Source organism: Camarhynchus parvulus, chromosome 3 (genome assembly GCF_901933205.1).
Source record: "Camarhynchus parvulus chromosome 3, STF_HiC, whole genome shotgun sequence".
Lineage (NCBI taxonomy): Eukaryota > Metazoa > Chordata > Aves > Passeriformes > Thraupidae > Camarhynchus > Camarhynchus parvulus.
Window position 1 is genome coordinate 45211957 of NC_044573.1, and position 27406 is coordinate 45239362.

General features: G+C 36.1%; 1 protein-coding gene across 3 annotated transcripts in view; it reads left to right on the plus strand.

The window, feature by feature from the left end:
* Positions 1-27406, plus strand: part of CHRM3 (cholinergic receptor muscarinic 3) — a 260595-nt gene that overhangs the window by 64800 nt on the left and 168389 nt on the right. For 2 of the 3 annotated variants that reach the window (XM_030945052.1, XM_030945050.1), the window contains exon 2: positions 14595-14707. In XM_030945052.1, coding sequence (XP_030800912.1) covers positions 14676-14707 — 32 coding nt within the window. In that variant the 5' untranslated portion in view covers positions 14595-14675. Of the gene's footprint in view, positions 1-14594; positions 14708-27406 lie in introns of those variants that run through there. The other variant, XM_030945053.1, reaches the window with a different exon arrangement.

Here is a 27406-nt window from a genome sequence, read left to right on the forward strand (position 1 = left end):
GAATGAATGAAAACTTGTTCACAACATTTGATTGCTACTTCACAAATAACTGAGTACAAAGCAATAGTAAAAACACTTGTCTGATAATGCAACATTGAATATGGTATGGGGTATTTGTTGCAAATGAGAAACATCTTTAGGTTTTTATTTTCCTTCAATTGTTGGAAACCATTCTTCTTTTTTATAAGCATTTAAAAAAAAAAATTCTGGAATGTCATCTCACTTCCACTGGCACAAGTTTGGAGGAATATACATGCCTTGGAGCACCTCTCTGCCTTGGTAGACAGACACACAGATTCACTGAAGAATCTTTTCCGCAAAAATTGCTTTTGATTGCAAAATAAGTACTTTACTCTCAGTTTTAGTCTCTCACTTCTTGACTGTGACTTCAGCTCCTCCAGTAGAAATCACCACAGTTGTGGAAAGCCACCTGGAGGCACCATAATGTTTTCTTGGCTTTCTGCTCCTGTTGTTGAGGCCCCGTCCCTGTCAATTTCTGACAAAAACATGCAAAGTTAATGGTGATTTGATATGTAAAGGCTTCCTGTAGCTCTAACAGACATATGTATTTCTGAGATAAAGGTACTGAGTACCTTGACTGCCTTCGTTTGGCTTTTTGGGTTGTTTCCTTCATTTTTTTTTCTGTTATCCTAAACCAAATTTATTCCAGCTGGACATCAAAGTAATTAAGCAGAATTGAATCATCCATGCATCTGATGAGATAAAGACATCTTAACATGAAGTTTTGTTTTAATTGCCTTTTATGGAGCACAAGAGGATTGTAAATAGCCAAATGAGCTTTCTCTGATTAGTAAAACTGGCCATTCCCGGAAGATGACAAACCAGAGAAAAGTTGCATTTTGACAATAGAAAAAGGAAAATGATAGAAATTCATTTTCATTTTTCATATTTTTTGACTAGATGCCAAATAATTTTAAGTGTTTCACAGTTGCTTAGCATGCTTAAAGCAGGAAGCAATTAAAAATATGTATTTAAATTTTCACCTTTTTCAGAAACAAATATACACACTTAAGAAATGGGAATCTCTTTTAGGAGATTTGATTAATTTGAATCCAGGTATATCCTAATTAACCTGGGTTCTTGATGTCATTTCTATAACCTGACTCATTTTTGAAGGTGGCATGTGTAAGTGGTTAAGAAACTTTCTCAAGGCCTTGCAGAAATGGTATTTTGAAGCAAAGAATGGATCATCTTTCTGATGAAAGTCAGTCTGGTACCCTAATTACAGCAGCATCTGCTGACACTGCTGTCTTTGAAAGCAGATCTCTTCCTGACACTCTCCCAGTATAAATGGGTGACTCCAAGGACGTGACGTGTCCAAATTTAATTTAGGTATCTCTAGCCAAGCAATGAACTGAAAAATTAGTAAGTTACCGGTGAGATGTTAGCAGATTTCATAGAAAAATGTACAATTACAGATCTCTACCTGGCACAAGCTGTAAGGGAAATTTTGCCTTTTACTTCTTCATAGCGAAAAAATAGTCCTTTAAAATACTTATTTTCTCACATGACATTGAAGGTGGCTTTGTATGTAGTAGGTCCTTTCAATGCCTTAAAATGAAAATTTAAAGCATTTTACAGATCCTCTGATTCTTTGCCTTTAGGAAACACAGATTATATTTTTTTAATTTGTTGATATATGGGTATGTACAACTGGAGTTTTGGCCAGTCATAACTTAATAAAACTCTTTATGATATGCAGGGTTATTTAAATATCTTTATCTGGAAACTCAGAATAGTTTTAGTAATTGAAGAAAGACATCCTAGACCTACATACTTAGAGTGGATTCAGAAAAGGGCCATGAGGGTGAAGATGGGTCTGAAGTACCTCTCCTATGTGGAAGAACTGAGAGGTGGGGCTGTTCAGTGTGGAGACGAGGAGGCTTTGGGAAGACCTTATTGTGACCTTTCAGTACTCAAAGGGGGCCTAAAAGAAAACTGGAGAGGGACATTTTAGCAGGGCCTGTAGTAATAGGATTAGGAGTAATGGTTTTAAAGTGAAAGAGGATCAATTTAGATTAGATATAAGTAATTTTTTTTCTTTTTATTTATGATAAATGTGTTGAAAGACTGGAACAGGCTGTCCAGAGAGGTGGTGGATGCCCCATTCCCGGAAACTTTCAAGGTCAGGTTGGACAGGACTCTGAGCAACCTGGGCTTGTTGAAGGTTCTAATTGTAGGGGGATTGGACTAGATGACCTCTAAAGGTCCCTTCCAGCCCAGACTATTTTCTGATTGTCTTTTAGGCAAGAAAGATTTTAAAAGCTCTACAATGGAGAAGATATGACATTGTTCATTCAGTTCCAAAACTGTTAAGCAGTGTTTATGCTGATAGTATGTCTGAGAATCAGATTTTCTTAAGACGACATTAATCTTTTTGTCTGGAGCCATTTCTTACATCTTCTCTGGGCCTTTACCATTTTTTATGTGTAATAGCCTTGAGCAACTTCTGCGGCTGCTTTCTCTTCACCTGTGTCCTCTTCAAAGCCAGCATTTCAGAGAAAAGAAATACACAAACCATTTATTCATTTCTTCATTCATCCTTTTCCTGCCTCTTCCTCATTTACAAAACAAGCAGGAAGCTGTTTGTGACAGTGACTCACCACCAGATTTTTTGAGGGGATTGTGCTGAACCTCACAAATTCACACACTCTAGGCTTTGTTGGAGGTCAATGTCATGGCAGCATTCCCCTGTAAATACAATACAAGTACCAAGATGTTAATACTGAGAGAGTGTTAAGTTGTTTCTGCCTTTCTTCTGCTGTGCTTTTTGCTCTCAACAGTTGCCAGCAGGGGGGCAAGGTGACAAATTTTGTCCCTGTATTGAATATAGAATTTGGACATTCAGTTGGTGTGCAGGTACCTGCTCAGCAGCAGCTGCTTCCCTGGAATGTGCACTGATTTTTACTTTCCTTAATTTATAGAGCTGTTGTAATGAGCCCCTAAAATATGATTATTGCTCATGGCTTTTCACTTGGTTAGGTTTCCTCCCCTCTTACCACAAGAATGCTTCCTGGCCCCTTAAATCTATTCTTGCTCTGTATCTCAAGATATATTCCTCAGCTTGCTTTAAGAGGTCTTTAAGATCCTTTAGCTTAGGGAGGTTTCCATGAATTTCAGAGTTATGTAACAGAATCCCGGTTGGGGATTTGGTATTTACCTCTTTGTATTTCTCTAACACTTCCTGCATATTTATGGGCACACACAGGGAGCAGCTGTAGTGAGCTGTGTATTCAGTAGCATTTGGGGAGGTCCAAGAAGCAGTCCCAGTAACACAACTGCCTCATTAACTTTGTTTTCCTGAACCCTGCCAGTGGCATATTACTTAATTTCTGGCACAATTGGCCACCATGTAGGTTGTACCCAAGATTTTGAAAAGGTCATTTGAAGACTTCCCAACAGTGCAAGAAAACGACAAATGTCCCATAGAGTCAAGTTTAAGGTGCTCTTCTTTGTGTTGTCATAATTTTCTGATTTTTAAGAAGTTATCTTGCTCTGAGAACCTTGGAATATAAAGGTTGAATAAAGGTGAAAGAGACCAGGGGTGAATACAGGCTTTTGCCATCTGACACCCCCAGTGAACCTTACGCATTCACCTGTGTTCCTCTGCTCCTGCAGGACATTTCCTTGTAGCCTTTCTGTCTTTTCCTGGAAATAAAGATCTCCTCCAGATTTCACTAGGCTGGTGCAAAAGTTCATTGGGCTTGGAAAGTCTTTTGTATAGACAAGCTCCTCACCAGGCATGCCACTGCATGCTTTGTTTAACTTGGTGATGGGGCCTGACAAGATTCCTGTGATGGATAAGATGAAGAGCATTTTCCAAGTCATCCTTCCAACTCCAGGCACACTTAGTTTTGGGCAGACCTCAGTGTAGACCTGCATCTTTGCCTCTCTAAGTATCTACCATCCAGTCAATACAGTCTCTGTCTATAGAAAAATAATAACTGACCATTTTTCACAGCAATGGAGTTTTCCTTTTGTGACATGTTTTCTTATAGAAGAAAAAAATATGTGTTTTTTAAGGTCTATTGCTTTCTCTTTTCCTTTCTCATATGCATAGGAAATTGAACCATTACCAGTATATGGCTCTTACTCTTTGCTGCTAAAAGAGCATCTATTTTTTCCCCCCAATATAGGGATATTCAGTTAGATCTGGAATTTGCAAAAGTTTGTTCTATAAGCAAAGAAAATAACTAAGCTTTATTAGTTGTTAATTTTTTTTTCTGTCTTATGTCATCTACATTTTCCTATCATGCTCTCTCTGGGTGGACCTGATTTGGAAAGGACAGATCTGCAGATACTCCTGGTGCCAGCAGATGGAAGGGATGCAAGGCAAAGCAGATTAATACTTAGTGTTTCTTGCCCATTTTTAATAGCCTTATTTCATTACTGCTGTCTGTTTCCACTACCTATTCATCCTGAAACTTGTAGAAACCTCACAAGTTAGATACTAGACACATATATGCATTCCATTTTGGATGTGGTTTTTCTGAGAACTCAGAAAACAAATAACAAATTCCTTTGTAATGAGGACGTTTCTTCATCTTGTATTATCATGATTTTATTGTATCTGATATTACAAATATCAATTAACTTGTCATTAAAAATACTCATTCAGGTGAAGATATATTTAACTGGAGACCAGCTGAATGGCAAGGTGTGCTGATGGAGTAAACTTATTTGGTATAGTGAGGGAAGCTGAAAGAATTGCAGAGGGATTTTAGGAGATGGAGATAATACCAAACACCGAATACCATACACAGCACCGTATGTGGCTCAGTGATTCTGTCAAGTTTCTGGAAGCTGGGGAGTAGATGGGTTATTCTTGTGGATAATTTGTATTACTGCCTGGGCATTTGCTTTTGGCCACTGTTGGAAGTGACAGTCTGAGCTCATTGGACTCCTTTCAGAGGCAGTACAATTCTCTTATGTCCCTACAAGCTTCTGAAATAAATGTGTTTAAAAAGCCAGTAGAGCTGTTTCAAGCATGACAAAGAGCTAAACAAAGAAAAATAAGCAAATGAAAACAAATAAAAACAACATGAAAGCAAATAAAAACAAGGTAGACACTCAAGCGTAAGTTTTACTTGGGAAGAAACAACTATTATATTGACAATTTATGGATGTATTAGGAAGTCTTCAGCTGTCTCACTTTGGTAGCTTACACTCTGATTTATAAAGAAAAATGTTAGCATATTTGTGAGAATCAAATGTTTTCAGTTCACAGGGCATGAAAATCTTTAGTTTGGCTGGATGTACAAAGTGAACTTCAGCACAAATTCCTCAAGATGAGATTAAAATCATACATTTACAATTAATATAATTGAGAGAAACAAACTCCGTTGCAAAAATGGTTTGTTTTGCCTGGAAAGAGAAGGTCATTAATGTCTGGCTTATCATGGTCACTATCTAAAATATAAACACAGTTCTCTGTCACCAGAGTGTCTGAGGAATTGCTGGTTAATTCTACTTGGAGAGAAAAGACATTGTGTTTTAGATCTCACCCTGTCAGAATTGTCATGTATTGTTGCAGATATAGGTGTAGATAGTATTGATTTTTATTGATTTTATTTAAAAATGACACTAAGTTTAACAGGCTTTCTGTGAAGAAGGTCTAGAAATAGCATCATCTTTTTATTAAATATAACAGCAGTAGGGAAATACTGATGCAAATGAAACACTTAAAACAATTTTAGTTATTCAGATTTTTTAACAAGAACTTGACTCTTTGTTAAAGACAAAACTGACCAAATGCTAATCTAAATTAAAAAAAAAATCCCCCCCATACACTTCTATAACTTTTCCTTTGGAAACAAACACAGCAATTTTTTGGAATGTGTTCAAAACTTAGGCTAGTTTTTCAGAATGCTTTATTATTTTAAAAAATTATTTGAATTGATAAAACAATCTGGTTAATCATCTTCCATGCATAAAGGATATCTCTTAAGAAAAAAAAAAACAAAAAAAATAGAATTTTGAAGTTTTCTTAAAGTTATAGTTCCAGAATACCACATGCTCTGGAATGTGTCTGAATGAAATTCAAATCTCTTTTTACATGTAATCTGATTAAAAAAAAACTAAAAGAAAGAGAGACAATAAACAGATTGTAATTATTAATTGGAATTAATTATACAGTTTGTAGTATTCTATCAGTCATAGCTGCTTTTCATTTCCCCCCTTACCCTTTTGATACCATTTGCAAAAGTGTTTTGTGCTCTCGCAGGATCACAGTTTTGCTCTCTTGTAGGGTTTGTTAAGTACACAATTATCCTGTTATTCTGCATAAAGCAGTTACAAGCTTGTATGGTTCTGTGGGTAGTATGAATGATTATGGATAATAAGGGATAAACTGTGACCAAAGAAGAACATTGTCCTTTAATGGAAGCATTTTTCTTTGATGATGTTCTATTGAATTATTCTGGGTTTTTTTGTTTGTTTGTTTTTGATTGTCTTGTTGTTTTTTTTTTCATGGATTTTAAAATAGAATGTAGGAAAATCCAATAGCCTGTCTTTTAAGCCTTTTCCAGCCTTGAAATAATTCTCCTCTCTGATGAGTTAGCTTTTAAGTGATAGCAAGTGTTTCAGTTTCATGCTCTCTCTCTTCAGCAGTTGCCTATTTCAGACATCTGCCTAAAGTTTATGAAATTATTATCTTTCCATATATAGCATGTTCTTCTTTGGCTTTTGGAATTTTTTTTTAATATCTGAAGATTAGCCTTTAGGTCATAGCTTTTATAAGTTTAGCATAAGCCTTTAATCTCTCTTGAATGATTTTTGTGTGTGACTTAGCCTCATAATTATTACTAATAAAGCTACCACATAGCAGGGAACAGTACGTCCTTGTAGTATCTGAATTCTTTATCTTATTTGTTTAGATCATATTAGCAGAAAAACTATTCTCTGTCCCTTCTTATTTCCTGAAAGAGGACCTTCCTAGACAATGTAACAGAGCAATAGTAATGCAGAAACAGAATATTAAGATTTGGCTAACAACATCTTGTTTATGAAAGCACTAGAATTTTGAGGGAAAAGGTTGCTTATTCTCTCTTTCTCTCTGTCTGTCTCTGTCTGTGCTTGGGGTTAATTTAAAATAAGAATTATGCTAAAACAGTAATAAAAATAGGTTTTTAAACATTGTGTTTTATCACCCATATAGAAGTCAGTACTATAACTTGGTCATCTGGAATTTCTACCATATGTACTTATGCCTTAGTAATAGAAGACATCTTCTGAATTAATTTGCTCAGCAATTTAAAGAGTATTGTGAACTGATGAATATTCTCTGCTACCTCAAATTCCTTTTGAATATTTTGTCTTATTAATTGTAAAAAATTACTTGGATCTTAGTGATTTTGAAATATAGTATTTAAAAAAAAACAAGTAATGAAACTTTATAACTCACTTTCTTTCCATCTTTTGTGATTTTACTCCTACTTTTAGGATGCTACTTCCAATACAGTTGTTCTAGAAATGAGAAAATTTGATGACCTGGTCTCAGGTATTTCATCTGGCCCCTGTAAGGAAAACGTTCTGCCAGGTGGGCAGCTGCCTCCATTCCCCAAGAGACCAAGAGTAATTTTCTTGGTTCCTGTATTCCATGGTTTGTGGTTCTTACCTCCTCTCTCCCCAAAACTTGCACTCTGAATGGGTGGCCTGTGAATTAGAACATCAGAGGCAAGCTTCAGGGTAAATCAACATTTCAAATGTTCAGTACGTCATCCATGAACAAAGTAGGTGAAATGCTGTACCAACAATTTTTAACTGCCTCCCAAAAGTTTTAATTTTTTTTTTCTCTCCAGTGCTGCCTGCTGCATCCTATGTTTCTAGTCTGAAACTCTATCTATAAGATCCTTGGGAGTTTTTAACTACTTGCTTTTACCCCACATCTTAAATTTTCCATTTGCTTCTAAGAAACCAGGATTGTTTCCAGATTTTGTAATCTCAAAATGTGTATATGGTGGGTATTTGCTGCACCAGTTTGAGTTTTCTTCATACTACTGTAGAGGCGGATGACTTCTGAAGAGGTTAAAATCAATCTCATCCCCTCACTTCTGAGTCCAAATGCTGGTGTTAGTGTGCATTAAGGAGGAGCTGCCAGGAAGCTGTTGCAAACTGATTTCTCCTAGAGAAGTTTTATTACAATGTAATTAATATATAATGGGGAGTATTTAAAGGTTGGGGTTTTGTTTGTTTGTTTGTTTGTGTTTTGCTTGTTTTTTTTAACAAGTGATTATGTGGTTGGTGTGTGGAGAGGTTTATTGTTAACTACCACCAGTTCCCTAAAGGATTGGCTTTGGGGGCACATGCTAAGCACAACCTCATTGCTACCTTGTGGGAGTAAGATGATTCTGCTTTCAAACTTCATCAACAATTAGTCCTGGATAACAATTATTTCTGATTAAGAAGTAATTTTTTTTCTCTTTTTACATTGTATTGAACTATTATTGCTAAATGCTAGAATATATGTTCAAGCCCTCACTTCTGACTATATACTTTGTTTTTCTACTTTATTCATATCTCACACAGGCAAAAGGAGCTATTTTTTGTACAGAAATCATTGTGCAGAAAAACTGATCATTTAAGTGTTACATAGCACAACAGGCTGCATGGGAATTTTTCTAGTTCCTGAAAATATTATTAAGTTAATATAATATGAGGATACAAATACTTGCTTTGCCAATTTGTTACTAGAAATTTTTAATAAATTACAATATAATAATAAATAATTTTATGTATCTCACAGTGTTAAAGAGTTGAGGCAAATAGCCTTCAATTCATTACAAACATTGAATGAGAATATAGTAGGGTGGGGGATCTCTATGAGAAAAAAGCAAAGAAAGATGCAAGAGAAATGTAAATTATGTTTCATAGTTTCACTTACTCTGCTACAAGCGGAATTCACTTTTCAGAAATCAGGTAAATAGTCCTCTGTTCCTTTGAGTGAAAATCTGTTGTTTGGAAAGCTAATATCAGCCAATTCTTTGTGAAAATTGCTAATTTCTATTCCTTCTGGATACTTATAGCTGCATAGGACACTCAGGAAATTGCCAATTTTTAGAATGGTTTTTGTGGCAATGACAGTAAGACACAGGTACAATCTAAAACTGTGTACACAGAGAAGTGAATCCAGGACTAAATTTTTACTTCATCCTCTGATGCCGTCTGAGTGTTTTTGCGTTCGGCTTAGAACCTCTGCCCTTGGAGCAGGCTGCCCTTTATGAGGATACTGGTGCTAATAACCAGATTTATTTTTTTTAAATGCATTCTGCCATATGTGTTTTTAATTAACTGTGCTTCAAATGCAGCTTTGTTCAGTTTTTTTCCTACACTTTTTCTTTTTGGAAAATAGTATTGTAATGGAAGATCATATTCTTTTCCCTCTGAGCAGTGGATTTTTTTTTTCTTTTAAGTGCAAGCTGAATTGGTTAAACTTTGAAAATAGGTCATGGGCTAGTACAGTTTGTTTAAAGACCAAAGGATTCATTATCATTATCATTTATCAGGACTCATTAGATGTTGGCGTTATGAGGTCTCACTCTTAAAACAAACTTGAGAGTTTCAAGCAATAATGTGCTATTCCACAGTTTAAAATGTGGCATATTCATAACATAAAACAACATTTGATTAAAACAAGTTGTATTAGTTCTTAGGGGCTGAAATTCTTGGTCATTTGAATACAATCCAGTTTTGATTATTTTAAGGGGACAAATGCATCCAGGTTTTTTGTAAATAATTATTATTTGGCTATTTTTCAGTGTGTTAGAATAATCAACTGCCATTTAGCATGTTGATGATGCAAATTTTAGTAGAACTAAACCTGATGAGAAGTTTTCATTTAAATAAGGAAAACTATATAAATAGCAGTTTGAATATAGCCTATGACTGAAAACCACATGTAGCTTACTTGTTTTTGTCATGAAAGCTCTTTAGCACCTGTGTGCATTTACATGGTGTATCCATCCTGCTTTGCACAGTATGTAGCTGGCAGCACTGTTGGGTTTTTGTGTTTTCTTTTTGTTGTGTTATAGCGGGTAGGAACCACTGGTTTGACTGATTGAAAGAAAAAAAGAACAGGAGTCAAGAATTATGCTTACAATTAGAGGTGCTGGTACAAAAAAAATGTTCTCCTTAGTGTTACACTTTTAAGGAATGGAAATTCATGTATCCAGCATCCAAGCAATCCAAGCATGGCTCCAACATGCATAGTGGTCTGGTGGAGTGCCTGCAAAGCAACAGAGGCAGGCTGTGGGAGTGGCCACATTCTGCTCTGCCCCTTCAGATGAGCAGCACTGGGACAGCCTTGTGTAAGGTGACAATAAAGGGTGCTTGAGTGACTTGTTCATTTATCTGTACAAGCTGAGCCATTTGCAATTGGCTATTTGAGATTAGCCATTCACTGGGTATGAAATACAGCTATGTACCTATGGCTTCTAATTAGTTTTCAGTGCATGTTGCTTATTAGGAAAAAAACCCTTTGCCTTTGTTGAAATGACAGTTTAGATTTCATTAGAGAACAATGCCTGCAAACTGCTTCTGTCAGTAATGTTCAATTCCTTCAAAGCAACTTTTCTAATTAATGAAATCAATTGCTAGTTTGCGTTCCATCTGGGTGCTTGTGTAGCTGCATAAGACACTCAGGAAATTGCTGGTTTTTAGGAAGGCTTTTGTGGCAATGACAGAGAGACGTGCACAGCCTGAAACTCTTTCCACATTTCTGAGACGTCAGTCTAGGAGAGAATTTTTACTTCATTCTCAGATTCATTCTTTTTGTATTTTACAGACTGCAGAGGCTCTGCTCTCGAAGCAGGCAGCGCTCGGTGCTGAGGTGGGCACTAGAGTCAGTCCCTGTAGCTGTGCTGGATATAATGCTGGTGCACAGAGACTACTGCTTTTTATGCAATTCTGAGACTGTAATTCAACTAACTGTTTTGTGCCTAGCAGAGAAGTCACAAATAAATTCTTACTGTCCACCTGTGACACTTGAGTGCTGGGAACAAATTAAGACTCAGGCTACAGTGAGCAGATTTTTAGTTGTTTGTATTTTGGGTGTTTTGTCACTTTTGTTGATATTTAGTAGCTTCCTTAAAAAGCCTCTTTGTAGGGAATAATACCTTATTTGGTTTTATGCATACTCAAAAAATACAACTATGTCAGTCCTTGCAAAGTTTATTTTTTTCCTTCATGTTCTTAAAGTAGTTGAAAACATCGAAGTCTTTTTATGGCTTTTTATTTTATGGGCAGTCAGACTACCACAGGACAGCCAAAACTTGTATTGTTTTGGCTCTGCAGAAATCTTCTTGACAGATTAAGGCTGTCATCAGAATGTGTAAACACCATTTCCAGCTTTTTACGTTGGTCACTAAAGCATCCTTAAGTGCAGCTCAGGAATCTAGTCCTACAAGACAAACCCCTCAATCATATGACTGAATGATGGTCAGGGCCTTTCGTTAAAATGTTTTAATAACTTTGCACTTCACAGCAGTAAGTCGATTCCCTTGTATTTGAGTCACAGTGCTTGATCATCTCCCTGTAGCTAGTCCACTGACATTTGAGAGCGTTCACTTTAAACAGCATCTACCTTCAAGCTAAGACAGGGTAATTACTTAAACAAAAGTGTAGTCCTTCAGAAATTATAATGCAACTGCGGCAGTTACCTTACCAGGCCCTGTTCATTGTGCACGTTGATGGCTTTTTCAACATTCTACAGCTTCTCACACTGCGAAGAAGAATCTGCAAAGTTCCCAAAAATTTTGTGAAATATACTGCTTTATAATAAAGGAAAGATATGCTAATGTAAAAAAGACTCTGATTTCTCACATTAACACTATATTTTTTAAAGAAAATAACTAGGAGAGTGGGAAATTGTCTCCTCACAGTTTTCTTAAATGCTGAACTTCACAGGTTTTTGCCTAGTTTAAATGTTATTGTTTGAGGTTATTTAGTTTGGTTTTGTTTTTCAGTTCTTTCATCAGCTGGAAGGAAGTCCTTCAGAGAATTCTAAGTCTGTTCAAGGAAAAGCTAATTATCTGATTGCCCACCTTACTGTCTTGGCAGGGCTAGGCTGGTGTCTTGTCATAGGTGCACAGCTGAAAATGATGAATGAAATAACAAATAGATCACTTTATCTTAATAAGTTATGGAAAGAGCCTATGATATGGTTCTTGCAGGCTTTGAGAAAGATAATGTCCTATAAAAGACTCCAAATAACTGTATTGATTCTCTTACATATTTTTCACATTTGATATGAATTTCATTTTGTCTTTACAAAGCCTAAAATTTTAAAAGCTTGTAGTGCATAATGCATTGACATAGCAAAACTGTAAATATTAAATACTGCTTTAAAATACTAATATATTCATTTAAATACTGTCTTTACCAATACAATACTTTTTCAAAACCAGGGTGCATTTTGATGTGCGTTTCAGTAGTAACAGTAGCAGGCAAGGCACTTTATCTTCTCTCTGAGCCTACCCCTGTGTACTTCATCCATTACAGTAGTATTTTGCATCCTGTAGTATTCTAAGGGGAGAAAACAGATCTGCCTTAAAAAAAAAGACAAGTTTTTCACATATTTTCCTTGTATTGGACCAATTCCTCACTCCTGTTCATTTGTGCTGAAATGCTAGCAGAGGTGTGAGATATAGCAGCAATAGGTAGCCTGTTGTAGGACCTGCTGGTTGTTTGAAAAAAGCCTTACTATACTTGAAAATACATCATTTTGACCTGTGAAAGAGAATTAGAAAATGAGTACAGAAAAATATTTAGAACACATACAACATAAACTATTGTATGTGAGTAAAATGCCTTTTCCCAAGCATATTTGTTTTGACTTTTATGCTGGTCTCCACCATGATAAAATATTCTCATGGTTAGGAAAATTAGAAATTTAATTCCCTTGTATAAAAAAATCTGAATAAGAGTTGGTTATTCTGTTTGGGTGATGATGTTTTCTATGCTTGTACACTCAACTGAACCCATCATTCAGCATTTTTAGTGGGTTTTTGGAGGAGAAGAGCGGAGTAGGAGGGTTAAATGTTTGGAAGGGTCATGTTACTGTCCTTAAATTATCAACAGAATTTAGACATAAAATTGCAGAAGAGGGAGACAAAAGAAAAGTGTGATTGATGCAGACAAAAATAGTCCGTGGAAAAATGTCAGAAAATTATATTCATTTTACCTAAGTTATTCTCATAAAAGGTGAAAAGAGAATCAATTTCTTAGCTTTTAAGTTCTTTGCAGTTCTATGGAAAATGTAAAACCTCACTTCAGAGAAATCCCTGAAATCTCATGAAATCTCCTTCTTTATCTGATGAAAAGTGTATTTTGGAACATCTGACTTTAAAAGAGTTTCATGAGAGAGGAACCACTGTGCTGGGGTCACATTTTCACTTTAATCTGAACTTTCTTTTAACCTAAGGTTTGACATTAAATGTATTTAAAATTGAAAGCCTCTTTTGAGAGGAAATATTTAAATCTGATTAAATTCAATCTATTGAAATAGGATACATCTAGAGTGATGGAAGCCTCCCATCCCTTTTTGCTTTGAGGAAACAAAATCCAAAAAAACCACCAACAAGACAACAACAATAACAAATAACCAACACACAAACCCTTGCCTCCCAACAAACAAACACAAACCACAAAACTCAAGAACCACAAATTTGTCAGGGTTTTTGGTTTGAGCCAGTGTTTCAGTTTAAATTGTAGCACTTTCTGGGAACTTTGAGGAATCATGACAAAATGGCTCTGTTTGACAATTATTTCAAGGAGGCCTACTAAGGATTAATTAAGACAAAACAAGATTCCTGAAAATTGCTGATATGAATTTTTTCCATGAAGCTCTATTGGCTTTTAGTTCTGTGCTATAAAGTCACTTGGCCTAGAACCCATCTCTCATATCATTCTGCACATCACCAATGTTTAAAAATGCAACTCTGGTATCAGATTCTCAGGCAAGCTTTGTAGCACTCTGGCCTTTGTCTTTAGCAAAAGAGACACAAGGCTTTCATAGTTGCTGTTGATGGAGTGGTGGGTGTCCCTTGTTCTGCATGTGCTGTTTACCCAAGTTGAGAAGTGTATCTTGTTTTAGAAATGTTGGCTTTGTCCACTGCCTGCTCTTGTGCAGTTGTCTTCCCCATCATCCACCTTTGAAGATAATTTTGGCATGTGGATTTTGTGTTTTGATAGAAAATGTGTGGTAGAGTCCTGCAAAAATGAAACAAGAAGGAAAATAGCACTTGAAAAATACCCTTTTGAGAAAATGCCAATGCATACAACTGTCATTGTTAAATGGCATTGAAAAAAATAAATGAATCCTGAAGTCAGCTGGAAGTCAAAAAATCTGTAAATAATTGCAAATGAAGTATCTGAGCAAATATCATTGCAGTGGTTGTAAGAGAATGTGTATCCATCTCTTGCTGGATGGTAATGATGTAGAACAGGCTCTTTTGTTATTGTTGTTTTAAAAGTATGTTTTAATCAGCAGTGAAACTATATTTTAAAAGAGGAACATTCAGTTTTAACTTCTTCTCTGTGTGATCATCTTTTGACTTCTCTATTTTTTTTTTTTTAAGATCTTTATGGTTATGGCAAAATCTTTCATCAGCCGATGGTATAATGGACTGCCAGTTGGATGATATACAGCCGTCTGAAACATGGTATATACTTCTCCTCTTCCGTGCCCATGGTGAGTTTTGCTTCTGTACATATATATTAAATGCTTCAGAGAAGGAACTGAAACCTAAGTTCAGAAATAACTGTATAGAACTTTTCTCTTTTTGGATGAATTTAGAGCTCTGCAAAAATTCAGATACTCAGCTTGAAATGTTGTCTTTCCCTTCAATTTGAAAGCATCTTCACCTTCATTTACTGTGTTTAGTTCAAATTAGATTCCAACCAAATGTTCTTTTTGGTCAGACATGTACCACAATGTATTTAGGAATAAGATAACTGTAACTGTGTTACAAATATATTATAAAACACAGGTAAAGGAAAAAATTGCAGAAAATATTTGGAAATAATTTGTTAGTTGTGGTTTTTGTGCTGCTTCTCTGTTTTTCTACAATTAATCTGATTATAGTATCTCTGAGCACTGTTAAGTATTGTATAATCAATAATATTGAAAGCAAGGCTCCTCATACTATAACTGAATTATTGCTCTGTGTCTAGACATACAATAATGAGGTCCAAAGCACTCATTGTTCATTTGGCTAAACACATTGACAAACTAAATTTGGGTATCAGAATGTTCCACTGACTACTCCTTAAACCACCAGAAACTGCAGCCCAGTCTTCTCTCCAAAAATCAGATTGAGCAATTGAGGTTTAAATCTTCACTCTCTCACTCTTCTCCTTTTTGAGGGTTTAGATATGATTCTTATGCCAGAGATTGGTTATGAACAATACTGAATTGTCTGGAATAGTAGCTTAGCCGCTGTTAAAATTTGCCTGTAAATGTTTGTTACCTTAAATTTGTGTCTAGTGTTTGGGCTAGAAAAATATGATATAATAAGGTATCTTTCCTTTTCTGCTCCAGATTCCAGAGTTCTTTAAAGGATGCAGAAGCAGTGAAAAAAGTAAAGAGAGTAGAAGAGGCAAATGTTAATTTGCCTAATGCCATTAGGCATTTAGTCAAGGCTGTTCTTAGTACATGTTTAATTGGTGTAATGAACTGAGATAGAAGCAATGCAGTTTCTAGGAGTGCACTTGGTAATAGAAGGACGTGTTTAAATATCCCATATTAGTGGATAGAGATGTTCACCGGCAAAACTGGTTACTATTATTTTTGGTGAAAATGGGTGTTTACACAGGGAAATGGACATGTTCTCATCCTGTGGAGGGCATTTTCTGCCTGCTTCTCTGTGACCAGTTTCAGGTGGCTTTGTATTTCAAATTTTGCACCTCCCATGTAGTAACCATACAACTCTGAAACCACGGAGCCAGATAAATAGCAAAAAGAGCATCAGCTTGCTTGTTTCCACCTGCAGCTTTTGAGGGGATGAACCTGATATTGTTTGGTGGGTTATCCAGCACCTGTTGGTTCTGCAAAGCATTGACCTGGGTATTGATTGACTTCTGCTTGCTCTCTAACCGAGTTTTGTATTTTCCAAATTAGCAGACTTGCTTCAAAGACTTGAACTTTTTTCTTTTTTCCTTATCAACAATGTGCCATACTTTTCTGAGCCTGTTTATACATCCTGAGCATGCACTGATTCATCATGAAATCAGGGCTTTGTGACAAGTCTCACAGAAGTACTAGCTTCTTTAAACAGAGAAAACTCTCTATCCCAAATGTGTAAATTCTGTAGGATTATGCCTCCTTTTGCAGATGTCTGCTCCACTACATTTTACTGCCATTTTATTGCATTTATTCTCTGTGTCCACCAGCAGGAAAACAAAATCCACTCTAATCCACAGTGTTTCCCTTGAGGCTGGACTTCAAATAAAAAAAAAAAAAAAAAGAAAAAAAAGGTTTGATGACATCTTCAATTGTTTAAGAAATGCCAAATGCCATTCATTATACATTGTCCTGACAACTTAAAAACCACTGCTTTGGCATTCTTGTTAGAACTGCTCCTCTTTGCAGTCAAAATCTTCAAGCAAAGAGAATGTACGTTGTGTAAGGGCATCCTCATCCTCCTCTCACTTCTCTATCCACTCAAGGCTCACACAGGCTCTCCAATGGCCAGCAAGTTATTCCACTGCTTCTTTCTACCCAGAAGAAAGCTAAGGTGGGCATCAGGAAGTAAACTGAATACCATCACACAGGATGTGAAACCTAGAGGAATTTCTAGCCTTACCACCGTAGCTTGCAGAATGATATCTAGAGGATTAGTAAGCTTTTTTCGTCACATTCAAACCCTACAAGAGAGAAAACAATATTCAAGCAGTAGTATATATTTAAAATCTGTAAAATAATAATGATAAAAATATTTCTAGTTTGTTCCCAAATCCTATGCCCTATTAGATAGACCAGGGAAACCTATTGCAGGTGTCCTATTACAATTAAGTGAGGCTTTTAGAGGGCACAGTAGGATTTGAGAACTTGTGTGGAAAGGAAATAGAATCTCTTATAAGGAAGAAGTACTTTAAATACAAATTTGTATATCATCCTGTAGTTGAGTGCCTTCAGATTTTCATTCTGCTTTAGACCAACTGATATCAACTTTAGTAGGGGGTTTTGGTTGCTGGAAAGCACTGAGATGTAAAAAAATCCTAATGAATCAAACCTCAAACAACAAAAAACAAACAAATGCCAAACAACAATAAAAAGTGTAAATCTTATTTTTCTGCTATATATTGAGAAAATTCATATGGTATTTTAATTTTGAATTATTTTTTTTTAAGATATTCAGTAGACAAAATCAGCACAGGATGAAAAAGAAGCCATAGAGAACAGAAGCCAGGTGCTTTTTGGGACATGTTTATGGTAACTGAAAAGAGAATGTATAAAATATTAAAAGTCAGGACATCTATAAGCAATTTTTCTTTCAGGCCATATGTTAAGTTATAAGTATAACAAAGGAATTTTTAATATAGAATTGCCTTCATTTACTTGGAAGACTGAATATTTCTAGAAAGGCTTAATTAAAAAAAAATAGCAAGTATTCCTAGTATTTATCAGCTGTATTTTCTGGGTGTTATATTTAATAGCTAGCCACTTGAAGAAACATTAGCAGCTGCTGCTAAGTAAGATTACCATTCTATTACCTAACTTAAAAAAAAGGGAATAAGAAAAAAAAAGGCAATGAGAAGAAAACATGGAAAAAGTCTAGCCCCGTGTCTTAGTTTCTCAACCCAAAACAGTCTGTCAAAAATAATTTATTGAAGCCTCCTCTACCATCAGTGAACAATGGAAGCTTGTGTTTTGTCTGTTTCTGCTTCTGAATTCTTGTTTCAGCTTCTCTGTGCTGGAGGTTCCTCAGGGTTTGCAGATGGTGTTACAACTGAAGTGATCCATTTTAATTGTAAAGCATCATTAAAAGAAGTATTAAAACCAGTTTTTATTATTTCCATTGCTTTCTACCTATAGTGGCAATAATCAGGGTTTGTTAGACTGCCATTGATTTTGCTTAGAGCATTGCTCCATCAGAGTTCACACTGTGGATTCAGTGAACCTGGGTCCATCTGTGCCACCTGCTAGTCTGGCTGTCCAAACACATCATGGGCTTTGTTTGGATGACAGAGTAAATGGCATGGCAGGTACACTGAAAAAATTAAAATGAAGCATATATTATTTATTAAAGTAATCCCTATCCTACTGATATATATCCTGAACTGAGGTAATAGAAACAAAGAAATAATGCTAACATTTGTCTTGAAAGCGTCTGGTTTGGGTGAATTTAAACTCGTGTTGCTTCGGTACATTCAAAGTAAGAACTCCCCTTTGCCCTTGTTCCCTACACCTTTATGTACTTAATTTTCAAGCTGTTGTTGTGATACTGAAGGACTGTTCTGTGTCAAGAGTCTTGAATAAATTATGTCATAGAAGCTTTGAAAGCTACTGAGAAACTGGCCTCAAGGTTAGGTATTGGTTAAAGAAAAGCCTGATAACTGAAGAGGCATTACTGCTGATGTGCTTTGTTCTAATGATTTTCTATTAGTAGGGAGTCTTGATTAATGATTCTTTATCAGTATGTCCTGATAAATGTGCTAGTCAATGAATCAGTGTGTCATTTTATTTGTTGTTAAAGAACATCCTTCTAATGTGAGTGTGACAGGGATTGGTTTTAAATGAACTGCTGCAAGCAATTTCTTTATCTGAATGGAGAAAATATTTTCACTTTCTGAAGTTTTGAATTCCTGCATAATTTTCTTCTGAATTCATTAATTATTTGTACCAAGTAACTACTTCTGTGAGATTTTTGCATTTAAAAAACATAGTAAGTTTGTAAAACTGCTTGGAATCAGAAGAGGTTCTGTGGTAATCTTACTGTTGTGTTTAAATTCTATTCACTTTTAACTGCAGCAGGCTCTTAAAGAAAAAGCTGGGTCTAAAGCTTGAGCAAGCTTGCTTGAAAATATATTCAATGTATGAATATTTAATTTTTAGCTTTTCTACTGTGCTACTGAAAAAAGCAACAGCAGCCATTTTCTGCAGAAAACTAAGAGCTTGCCCGTTTTTTTAAGGTGAAAAAAAACCCCATAAGCAAACACTAGTAAGCTGATTATTTTTTTTTAAATTAGAATATTAATCTAGTTTGTTGTGGGTTTTCTTCTCATTAAAAATAATACAAGAATATAATGAGTGCTTAAGATCTGTTTGGGTTTGTTTGTTTTTGGTTTGTTTGATTTTTTTTTAATAGTCTTGCTATGAAGGTAAAGTTTCCAATGGATAACCAAAATGTGGTACAGAACTTGCAGAACTATCCAGCATGTTATCAGTTTGATAGGGGAGTGAGGATCCTGGAAAGCTGGAAGTGTTTAAATGGTGTGTGAACAAGCAGAGCTGTATCGGTGATGAGGTGCTTGTGATGCCCAAGCAGCACTGCCTCCTCTCCTCAAAGTTAAACATTGTGGAACTGCATGAAATTGGTGCAGCTAACTCAGATACCATTTGGAAGGCAGAGGTGGATCTTTTTAGACAATCAGTAACTGAGTTCAGTGGTTTGTGGTCTCACACTGGCACGCTCACAGCACTGAAATGTGTGCCCAGATGACCTGGCCAACATCACTTTTGTCCAAGTCTGGAGGCCAGGAGATGCCAGCAGCTGCATCCTCACCACTTCTCTTGGGTTCTTCTTGGCGGCCACAGATGAGTTCTAGGGATTCACCAAAGAATTTTGCTTACTTCAGCCTCGGTAAATGCTAGGTAAATCTGCTGCCAGATGTTCTTTCCTGTTTCTCAGGGTGGCTGGGCTGGCAGGAGGAGACACATGGCATTTTGTGTCATCTCTCCTGCCTGCTTGCACTCCTGACTTGCACAACAACTAGGTTTGCAGTGTAATGAATTACAGAGCTCTAATTCTGGATACCTAGCTTGAGAAGATATGCTAAATTCTAACAAGAAGAGTTGAGGACCTAAAAGTAACCTAGGATTGATCACCCAAAAATATGTCTAGAAAGTGGAACTTTTTATCTTCTAAAGTAAATATTCACATCTCCTATATGCTGGACACTGACTGTTGGAATCGGGTAATGCTTCCAATATCTCTGAGAAACTTGAGTTTGATAATTCCCAGGTTTGTCACAGAAGTGATTCACTAGGGACTTCTGGGGTGGGGGGGGAAGAAGTATGCTACTTAAAGAAATCAGTCCCTTTTTTTCTTTTTTCTTTCATATATAGCAGGTAGAGTTCCTTTCCGAAGGAAAGGAACTTGAAAGGAACTTCTGAAGCTTTGTGTTATATAAATATAAAAGCTGGAAATAGTTTTTTATATAGGCATAATTCTGAAATAAATAATATGATAATGAGATATTTAAAAACTTCTCGTCCAGGACCACTGCCCACCCGGATGAGGGCAGATGGGGCTTCTGCCCTTGCCAGGGCTCCTGCCCATCCCTTCCACACCTGGTCTGTAGTGATGCTGAGAGTTATTCTGTGGCATGAACCCGCCTTGGCACCTGGGGTAGGAGGTTTTTGTTGGCTTAAACCTCAAGAGTACAAATGTCTTCCCAGCTTGGGACACTGCCATCAGCTATGTCAGCACTCCCCCTAATTTGTTGCCTCTTGTGCAATCAGCAGGTCAGCAATGTAGTTATTGAAAAATATAGGCTGCTGAAATTTGCCTTTATAATGAGGTAAGAATTGATTTTTCATTTTATTTTAATTATTGTCAATATATCAATGATGTTGTATAGTTTACCTAATAGCAGAAAATAGTTATGTGTACACAAATTAAGCATAATATCTTAAGACTTATGTGAAAAGTGCCTTTGCAAAGCACAGTGTGGAAAACAGGTAAGAATCACTGCAGTTCTTTGATTTCCAGCTGATCAAATGCATATGATGTCTATATCTCCTCTGATTGTTACTGTAGCCGGCATCAGCAATAGCAAAAATGGTGAAAAGAGGAAACTGGTAAGAAGATAGAGCTTCTGATAAGCAATTTATATTTCTCAGCTCAGGGAAACAAAATCTAGGCATTCAAAAACTAATTAAGTGCTTGAGAAGGGGAGGAATAAGATTCATAAGTTTAATTCATGTTGTTACAACAGGCATCCACAGTTCAATTTTGTATTCATTGCTGTGAGATGAAGTTTGTATTAAATCTGAACAAATTTATTCAGAAATTTATGTAAGGGTCAGGGTTTTTTTTTCTTTTATTTTTGTCAAATAATTTTCACCATCTAGATATTGGCAATTTTTAGCTTGGATAGAAATATCTAAACGAGATCAGAACTATATCAGTGCAGATTTTCACAAGTATGTCAGTTATACTTTCTGATAGAATTACTAATGGTTTTTGATAATCATCTTTTCAGACTCACTGGTTTCAGTTAAATTCCCTTTGATATCCTTTTTAACCAGAAAACTAAAGTTGGAGTACACCAGCTCAAATCCTGATAACTTTAAGGAGTACTTTTTTGGTGTTGCTTTTGACAAAAGCATTTAGGTATACTTCACTGCTTTTTGTAAAACTATGTAATACTTTCTCTTATTAGCTTTCCTCTCATTTTACTTCCCTTTGGATTATACAGCTTTCTTGAGCTTTATATAAACATGTCTTCTAACTGTATTTTATGTGAGCTGAATGCATTTTACAGCAGTTTTTAGCTACTAATTTGGACTATACATTTCTGTGTATAAGCATTTCTCTTGGGAACATTTAATTTTTCTGCTACATCATTTGCTTAAATGAGGCAATAAATAGATTTAGTATTAAAAGTCATTATTTTCCATGCTAATACGGAAACAATTTAGATGCTTCAGAATACTGATTTTGAATACTTGGTACCAATGTCTTGATGAGACATGATATATTCAATATTCTAAGAATTAACATATGCTGTTATATCTTAATTTCATTTTCAGTACGTATTTTTTGTGTACTGTGTATGTATATATATAAATGTGCACATAGATAAGAAGAGGAAATAATAGTTTAAATTATACAGAGGCACTTTAAAAAAAAGTTGTTTTGGTGGGGAGAAAAATAGGAGGAGAGAAGAAACTTGGAAAATAACCTTTCATTCAAAATTATGCTCATTTATTTTTAGTTGCTCTCTTTATCTGAAATCTGAAGCCATTACTGTGTACCTCTTGTTTCTCAGTTCTTTATAATAAAGGAAGGATTCACCTGGTGTTTCTAAGTTATCCATGGGGAGAGGCAGGCAACAGCAGAAGGCAATTCTTGTCTTACATCTGTCTTAGATACTTAGCACAGAAGGGGAGATATAACCCTCTGGGTAATTGTCTGTGCATGCAATATTGTTATTTCCTATTTTCAAATGCAAGGCCGAGATAAGCCTGAAGAACCCAATGCTTCCTATAGTTCATTTTATTCTGTTGGAGCTGCAGTAATTGCATCTCTGCAGCAACCACACTTGTTCAAATTAATTGTACATTTTAGGTACACAAGAGGTGTCTCAAAATGATAGGAACTCAATGGTTTGACATTCACAGAAATTACACACTTCCCATTTTGCATGCTGCCTGATGCATTTTTTTATATATAAACAGAATGTTAGCTTTATTAAAATGAGGAGTTTGTTTAAATAATAAAGTAATGAGAAGCAGACTTCTTGAACCATTTTCTACTTGCTACTGGAAAATGTTTACTCATATGTAGTAGCATCTTCATTTCCTTTGCTCAGTGAAATGAATGTTTTGGTGCTCTGTTAAATAGTCTCTGTTTCAGCAGAGCAATGTGGGCATTTTAGTGGTGCAGAAATTATTTCCCATTGGAGAATATATATAGCCCTTTTTGGGAATTAATATTACAGCCCAAGTCTCACCTTCAGCCAAGTGAAGTTAATGGCCTGACTCCATTATACAAGGCTTTCTTGTGTAGTTCTAATTAATCAATGCCTTACTTTAAAGCTGAAACATTTTGAGTGAGAGATAAACAATGGTTTAGTTTAACTATTGATACTAATAAAACAAACTGTGTCAATTTGGGTTATCAACCAGATTTCAGCTTATATCTGGTGTGATAACCTTTTTATTAGAATTTCAATCATATAGTCTCTCATTCTGTTAATTCTTCCTCTAAGCTGTTCTGTTGCTTGGCTCTGGTGACCAACTTCTGTGTCCCCTCCTCCAGGTGGCTTTGCTTCGAATGCTTGGAAAAAATTATTCTGCTTAGAAATAAGTAACACCACAAGTATATTTAAAATGTCTCATGGTCCACCTTTTCCTGACTGAAAGATTGTTGTTTTTTTTGTCTTTGCAACGTTAAAAAAGAAGAAATAATTTTTTATGTTAGGGAAATAATTCTATTTCTTTATGTGCTGCCCAGCTACATAGCTATGAAAGAGTGGCTGAAGGCTTTAGAGAAGAGAGGATTTGTGGGTTTTATTGTACTTAAGGGAGAGGAAGTGAAGGACCTGCCTCAAAGTGATAAATCCTGTGAGAATTGAGCCATCAAACTTTCCAACAACAGCCTGAAGCAACACATTAGCATCTACAGCAGGTGACGGCAATGATTCTGAAAAGCTCAGATTAAATGAATTCAGGTGTTGGTGTTAGAAAATCTGGTCTCTAAAGAATAGTTCTTGTTACTATGGAAAGTTGTTCTTGCCAAAAGAGATTTGAAGGTAATTTAAGTGCAAGTCAGCTTTATGTTGACTCCAAGCAAGGCCATAAAATAATCGTGTATAGGATTTAGTTCTGAATGCGAGTCAGCTGTGGAGCAGGAATACTCACCGAATTTCTTTTGTTTGGCAAATGCACATACTTGAGCTGATTCAAGCACAATTTCACCATATTTGTTGAAGTCCTAATACAGATTGTTTTAAACCAGAAGAACTAGATCCAGGAGAGGCAGGATTCACAAGGGCTGACTTAATTTCTGTGTTTTGGATGGACAGGGGGACTGCCCATGGCGTGACATGGTTCAGTGCTCCCAGGCTTTTGTGGGTGACACAGGTGGAAGAAAGAAGGTGCGTGTAACTGTAGGGCTATCCATGGGGGGGCTGTGTGCATCCTCTTCTATACATATATGTCTGTGATCCTGAGCAGTTTATAAGATAACAGCTAATTCAGAGTCATTGTTATTTCCGAGTATAAATAATGCTGTCATATTACCATCACTTCAGGGAGTATTATGAGACTGCTAACATTGACTTCTCCCTCTACTTGCTTAAAGAAAGCTATGAACTTTGCTTGTAAACTGTTTTATGCAGCTGCTTTTATATCACATTTCTGTGAACCATATAATTGTTTAGAGAGTTTTTTGATTCTGTTTGACTTTCATTTTTGCTCCTAGTGTTCTATGCATTTTGGACTGAATTCATGATTATACAGATTGTGATTACTGATAATCTCTTAACTGTTTGAAGAACTGAAATAAACTTCTTTTACTTTTACTCTCCTTTTCCTCTCCCTTTGCTTAAATTTGTCCCATAGGAGAAGAAAGTCAAAGCAAGACACCAATGTTCATGTGCAAATTTGTCATTATCTGGTTATTCTGCTGCAAAGAATGCTTTAGTTTGAATGTGTTGATACAACACACTTAAAAAGCTGCCTGTACTTGGTCTGGACTAAATTATTGGAAGAATTTATCACTTCTCAGACATGATGAACTATAGAGCTATAATATCTTTTTTTCAAATTCTCTAATTTACACTTAAGCTTTCATTTTCCTTAAGTGAGGTGAAAACTGAACTAAGAGAAGAAATGTTTTTGTCATTGACCATTCCAGCCAGGAACAGCATTGGATCTCCAGACTTGAGAAGAGCTTATTCCATGCTGCAGCTGAATGTGCTCCCCATTTCCCTCCTCCCCTCTGTCTGAGCCCCAGGCAGCACAGAGATCACTATCTCCCAGCAACATTTGGCTCATCTTTACCCATTCTTAGGAACTGTGAGTTTCCAGGAAGTTTTTGAAAACTGGGGTTCTTGTAAGTTTCCCATGTCCACCTTAATTTTTTGCAGTATTTCAAAATAATGTTAATTTCTTTGAATGCTTTTTTGCCACAGTAAATCCACCCTACTTTTCCATTAAATTAACTGTAAAGTTATTCTGTTTTTCCCAGAGAGGTTTGTTGTGTTATGTCAGTCAAAAAGCAATGAACCATCACTTTTACCCCCACCCATTTAGTATTGGTGGGGATTCCAGTGTAATGAACCCATTATCCATTATTAACTGATACAGTATGAATCTTCGTGTGCCACCCAGATCATGTGAGGAATTGTTCTAAGCATAAGAAGTAAGAGCTTCAGAGTGCCTCTATTTTGGTAAAGGAATGTTGCTTCCAAATATATGAGCAGCACCTCTCTGTTGGCTCTAACCCACTTCATTTCAGAGATTATACTCCCCTGACTCCACTGAGAGGATGGTAGTTCATGTGCCCTGGCATATGCTTGATAGGAAAAGGCTGTCCTTCTTTCAGAGGGTCTCGAAGTGCAGGAAAATCGAAGGAAGAGGCATCTGAGGAAACAAAAAGCAAATATAAAAAAAAGGCTAGCCATTGTGAAATGGTAGCTGTCCAGCAGAAGCTGACATGGAGGTTCCAAAGGCAAGCCCCATGGCATAGCATCATTTTATGACTTCAGGACTTGTAGCTGTTTAGATGAAAAAAATGAGGTTTAAAAATTATTTAAAAGATAGAGAGGATGGATTTTTCAGGAGGTTATTTCACTTCTGTGATATACTCAGAAAGTTTGTCAGAGCTCTTTTGTAGCATCATAGAAGTTTGGCAGATCCCTGAGATCTGCCAAAGTGGAAACAAGGGTCTCACTGGAATGAGTGATAAACTAGCATTATGTCTACATGTCTGTGTATGTTTTCACTACAGCTGTGGGGCTTGCTCTCTACTTATGGAGTATATGGATACTTTAAAATACATAATCCAAGAAAAGAATAGGTGAGATTAATTTTACACATCTGTGACACAGTGGAAAAAGTATGCAAATCACTTTAGCAGCTAGTTTATGTGCTCTTGTGCATGCTGGAGGTATAAGCAGAACAGAAATCAGGAATAAAGGGAGGAGGGGGGCATGTTTCTTTGGAAATCTCTTTCTTAGAAAGTAGGTCAAGCAGCTTCTGTCACTGTGATGTTTTGTTTATGAGGGAAAGGACAAAATGAAAATAATGTACTAGCCATGCTTGAGAACTGTCACCATCTACTCCTTGATGAAGTGCAGATAACAATAAGTGAGTGGTGTGTTAGGGTACCAGTTAAATTCACAGTATTAATTAGCTGTCTGAGCTCTCTGTTGTTTTTCCTGCTGTGAGTCTTTTCTATACACATCTTGTGGGTCATAAAAAAATATAAACAAAGCAGTTGACTCTACTGTATATATATATTTCTTTATCTCTGGTTTATAACTACTTGCTCAAATGTGCAAACTGTTCTGATTAACTCTGCTTGGTTAATCTGGTGTAGAGTGATGGTAGCTGTCTCAAAGTCTTTGTGGAGATTTTATCACTTACTTTAATTTGAAAAGGAAAAGTTTAAGCATGTGGACTATTATCAGCTGGCAAGGGGGATATACAGAAGGGATGTTGTCCAGGTTTAGCACTGCTGTCCAGTGCAGTTCCTGTGCCCATTTGCCAGTAAGGCCTGATTGCTCCTGAGCTCATTCAGCGCTAACAGCAGAGTAGTTGCTTGAAGTATTTTTTGTAAGTCTGATTGGGCTTGGGTTTGTTTCCTGTTTGTATTTAGTGATTTGACAAAATAAAGATTAAATTGAGGTTTACAGTGGGCTTTAATATGAATAGAAAATCACCCTTCTTTTTTTTGGTTATTTTAATGGACCTCTTTATTATTTACTTAGCTCTGACTTATCAAGTCTCTGCTTTATCTTGCTTCTGCTTTTATACAGAAAAGAGATAGCAGGCTATATTTTTACCTTACTTATATATGTATCTAAATTGGTTATAGCTTTGTTTGTTTCAACTAGTTGTTTTTCAGATTGTTTTGGCTTTTATTGTGGTGCTGATTTAGGGTGGGTTTGTTGGGTTTTTTGGTTTGGCTTTTTTTTTTCCTTAATGAAGACCAACAGTCATTAAATGAAAGAGTAATTTTATAAATGATGTATAAATGTGTAGGGGGATAGAATATAAGAAAATAAAGATAGTGTAGAAAGTAATCTTGTCCCTAAGGAGTTGCAGCTGGGCCAATTATCAGAGACAATTAGGAACTGGCCTGACTTTAACGGGCCACAGCTGTAACCAATGAGAGGAAGAGTGCTATAAAAGAGTGGGGTGGCTGGATGAGAAAGGAACTGGAGTCTGTTGGTTGCTTTGTGAAGAAGAAAGAGTCAGTGCTCTGAGGAGCTG